This window comes from Haliotis cracherodii, unplaced genomic scaffold (assembly GCF_022045235.1).
Source record: "Haliotis cracherodii isolate W230 unplaced genomic scaffold, xgHalCrac1.p SCAF_6, whole genome shotgun sequence".
Lineage (NCBI taxonomy): Eukaryota > Metazoa > Mollusca > Gastropoda > Lepetellida > Haliotidae > Haliotis > Haliotis cracherodii.
In genome coordinates this window covers 53,287,854-53,292,302 of record NW_027266319.1, presented here as the reverse complement: position 1 = coordinate 53,292,302, position 4,449 = coordinate 53,287,854, and the positions used below count along the sequence as shown (strand labels likewise).

Here is a 4,449-nt window from a genome sequence, read left to right as displayed (position 1 = left end):
GGATACATATAAGGAAGAGAATTTATGGATGTCAACTTGTTTATTTTGAGGAACACAACGTTTCGGAGTATATACTAATACTCCTTCATCAGAAGTTGAAGGAGTAAGTGTATACTCTGAATCATCGTGTTCCTCATAATAGAGAAGTTGACAGGAATGAAATAATTCTGGTTACCCATTTCCCCAGTGGATACTGCAGATCAATTGTCAACTAGAAAACAAACACACAAGAAATCCTGTTTTTCAGAATATGTTCATGATCAATAATAAGCCAACTAGCAGAAGGAGATAAACATCAAAGGTAAATTTAAAGTCAATTTTCATCATTGATGAATACGTTTGAAACCAGAAAAGTACATTTTCAAACAAACCACGTTATAAAAAAAAAAGTGTTATTTTTACTTCAGAAAATTTTACTTGTCAGTGTAAACAAGTAATAAACAGCCTGAACTATGTAAACAAAGGTATCTGTCCTGAATTTATGACAGCAAACAATAGAATAGGAGAATTTTTAGTCAGCCAGTATTATCTAGCTACTAGCAGTAGAACAAAATATCATAATCATAACTCCATCTCTTCAGCACAGTTGCATGAAGGGTCACCATTGAAAATAGTTTAAACCTAGGCTGCTTAAAATATTTGATTACAATGCTAAAACACACTCTGCTGCTAGGAAACTCGGAAAACTTCAGTTTAAAAAAGAAAAACTTAAGTGTTGACGAGCTTAACAGAAAGAAACACGGGCAGTGATACATTCTGCATCAACTCCATCTGCTGTATACTCCCCGCAGTATATACATCACATGTTCAAAGACATTCCCCTATGTAGGACAGTGTAGGGAGTCTGGGAGCAGAACGCAGCAGGAGACTCTACGAAGGGGTCAGATGTGTAGTGCCGTTGTAGGAACAAACAAGTACCCTGCTCTACATCAAAGGTGCACATGTTTACCTCTAGGTCCCCACAGGAGGTATATGTACAATTGTGTGTGGGGGGGGGGTGGGGGGATGGGGGAAGGGGGGACTTCTTGACCCCACAGTGGTATGTAGGGATGGTGGTGGGTGGGTGGGGGGAAAGGAGGAGGGACAGAGCGAGACAGGGTGTAATATGTAGACACTACTCTACAGGAGGCACATATATACACGATATACATATAAAACATAGCCATGTGAGAAATCAAAAAGAACATTGAAGAACGAAGTGGGTGTTTTTTTCAATACAACATTGTTCTATCAAGATGTCATTTCTGGAGATTCGAACATGGGCTCACAACTTGATGACATCGGAAATTGGACGCATTATTTTTTATAGGGAAGTTCCCCATACAACCGGGCAACACAGATAAAAGCAATGGCCAAATGCACCAAAAAGACAAATGGTATTGGGCAGAAACGTACAGATATTGACGTAAAATGGACTTGTCCAACATCTCCGAGGTCAGATTGTATTCAGGGAGTCATCATTATTTAAAAACGGGTAAATATTTATTACGCTGGCACATTTTATTAACTTCCATATGGAGGCTGTACATAATGTTAATATCTCATAAATAATAAACGACTCATGGTCATTGTTTATCAAACAATAAAACACTGGAGGGAGAACAAACCACTCGGGGCTGCACCCCACCATCTTCCTGAGGCAAGGGAGTTAACTGACTGTCAAAGTCCAGCTTCCATCCTTGCCAAACTAGGCTGTAATTATGGAGTTATACTTTGGCTGGACTGGAAGTGGAGAGCTATTCATATATTGTAGCAAATGTCTCTCCTTCACAGGAGAAAGACACCATGCTATGTGGGGCTGGTAGACGTGGTGGGGGTGGGGGTGGGGTGCTTGTGAGGTGGGGGTGGGGCGCTTGTGAGGTGGGGGTGGGGTGCTTGTCCAGTGGGGGTGGAAGTGGAGTGTTGTTCATGTATTGTAGCAAATGTCTCTCCTTCACAGGAGAAAGACACCATGCTATGTGGGGCTGGTAGACGTGGTGGGGGTGGGGGTGGGGTGCTTGTGAGGTGGGGGTGGGGCGCTTGTGAGGTGGGGGTGGGGTGCTTGTCCAGTGGGGGTGGAAGTGGAGTGTTGTTCATGTATTGTAGCAAATGTCTCTCCTTCACAGGAGAAAGACACCATGCTATGTGGGGCTGGTAGAGGTGGTGGGGGTGGGGGTGGGGTGCTTGTGAGGTGGGGGTGGGGCGCTTGTGAGGTGGGGGTGGGGTGCTTGTCCAGTGGGGGTGGAAGTGGAGTGTTGTTCATGTATTGTAGCAAATGGCTCTCCTTCACAGGAGAAAGACACCATGCTATGTTGGGCAGGTAGACGTGGTGGGGGTGGGGGTGGGGGTGTGGGTGGGGTGCTTGTGAGGTGGGGGTGGGGCGCTTGTGAGGTGGGGGTGGGGTGCTTGTGGAGTGGGGGTGGAAGTGGAGTGTTATTCATGTATTGTAGAAAATGGCTCTCCTTCGCAGGAGAAAGACACCATGCTATGTTGGGCAGGTAGACGTGGTGGAGGTGGGGTGCGTGTGGAGTGGGGGTGGGGTGCTTGTGGAGTGGGGGTGGAAGTGGAGTGTTGTTCATGTATTGTAGAAAATGGCTCTCCTTCACAGGAGAAAGACACCATGCTATGTTGGGCAGGTAGACGTGAGTGGGTGGAGTGTGGAATTGATACACTGTCAATATTATCTTAACCTGTCAGGACAGCAGTAGAAGCATAGTAACTGTATATCAATATCAATACCAGAAAATATTAGGCATCCCGAATAGCCACCACATGTGACACCCACACATCCCTCTCCAAGACATGGAGTCTCACATCCAGGTTTCCTTTAACAGCTCAGTGTCCAGCATCATTCTGCGTGGGTGTTTCCCCCTGAATGTTCTTCCATCTATCAGCATCCAAACATGACCAAGGGTTTCACTGACGCAGGAACCCTACACATTTGGCGTGATTTCTATCAAAAATACTCCAAATTATATTTCCAATGAGTACTGGTTTCTATAAAAAACATCAACAACTTTATCTATTTATTTTTGTGTGCACATGTTGTTTATTGCACCACTAAGGTATATTCCAGCTATATGACAGCTGTCTATAAATAACCTAGTCTAGATGACACAATCCAGTGATTGATAGCATGAGTGAGTGAGTTGGGTTTAACGCCGCTTTTAACAGTATTCCAGTTATATCGCGGCGTGTCAGCTTAATGTGGGAGGAAAGCCTGAAGTGATGCAGGTCTCAGATGTTTACCACTTTGGTGAAACCCACGAGCACGGGCATGGTGCTGACAAACCTAGAAACTTAATCGGGGCAAACCGGGATTCGAACCCACAATCATAGTTTTCTGGCGCGACCAAGGGACGCAACTCTGCACAGCAAACCACGATGCCTTAGACGACATGGCCACCCGTGCCCCCTATTGCTAGCATGAGCACCATCTACCTAAATAGGACTTTATGACATGCATCAACCAGGTCAGTCGCCTTATGACAAGCATGGGTTGCTTAAGACCAATTCTAACATGGATCTTCACGGTTCTCCAATAGCTTTAACACTATTACTATTCAACATATTTCATTTTGTTTGATCGTGACTTGCAGACCATAAGTTGAAGTCATGCATGAGTGAATTGTGTTTACTAACAAATAAATATACAGTGAGTCATGATGACTCCCAGTTTTCTAAAGCTAGATGACCCCAAGCTGCCTGAAGGATTTTCAGCATAATCCCTACTAAGTCAGTTTTAATACAGAAAATCAGGGCAAAGAAATCCAGATCCACATATTTTAGGGCAAGATACAAGCCCAGTTGGAAGCCGAGGCTCTATTCGATACTCCTGAATTGTTACCATGTCATACATTCTCCAGCGATGATTTCAAACGTTTTTACAGCAGGAACAAGTTTGCTGTGAATGAGTGTTGAATTTCAGGAAAGTGAAATGACAAATACAATTGTATACCAGTGTTTATTTAAGTTTGTCATTTCTTATGACAAAGGAAGGCGTGGCACCAACATTCAACTGCCATTACACCTCAGGGCAGAGAACTTAAGGAAGCAAAGTTGATTCTGAATGTTAAACAAAAGTTTGCCACCAACGTGGCTACATCCCCCGCCCATGTTGCAGAATTTATGACACAATTAAATCTAAACAAACCCTCACCTTTTTTAACCAAGGTGGAACTTGTCATGGAAATTGTTAAAAAAAGAAGAGTTTGGAACCTAAGTCCATCTTGTTGCCATGGAAATGTAAAAAATAAAAATTTCTAAAATTTCTAAATAGCAAAAGGCACCAGTTCAGCATGTACCTGACAGACCTGCAAAGTTTCATGAAAAAATATGGAATGGTTTATGAGTATATGCTCCGGAAACGAACCCTACCCTCACAGAACCTAAGTCCATCTTGTTGCCATGGAAACATAAAAAATAAACATTTCTAAAATTTCTAAATAGCAAAAGGCACCAGTTCAGCAT

The 4,449-nt window shown here is 43.3% G+C and overlaps 1 protein-coding gene across 1 annotated transcript; it reads right to left on the bottom strand.

Moving 5' to 3' along the window:
• Positions 1-2,120: 2,120 nt before the first annotated feature.
• LOC139446495 (uncharacterized) lies at positions 2,121-2,558 on the bottom strand. Its single transcript, XM_071227803.1, has one exon. It carries the CDS (start codon positions 2,556-2,558, stop codon positions 2,121-2,123), a length of 438 nt encoding a protein of 145 aa, XP_071083904.1.
• Between the last annotated feature and the right edge of the window lie 1,891 nt (positions 2,559-4,449).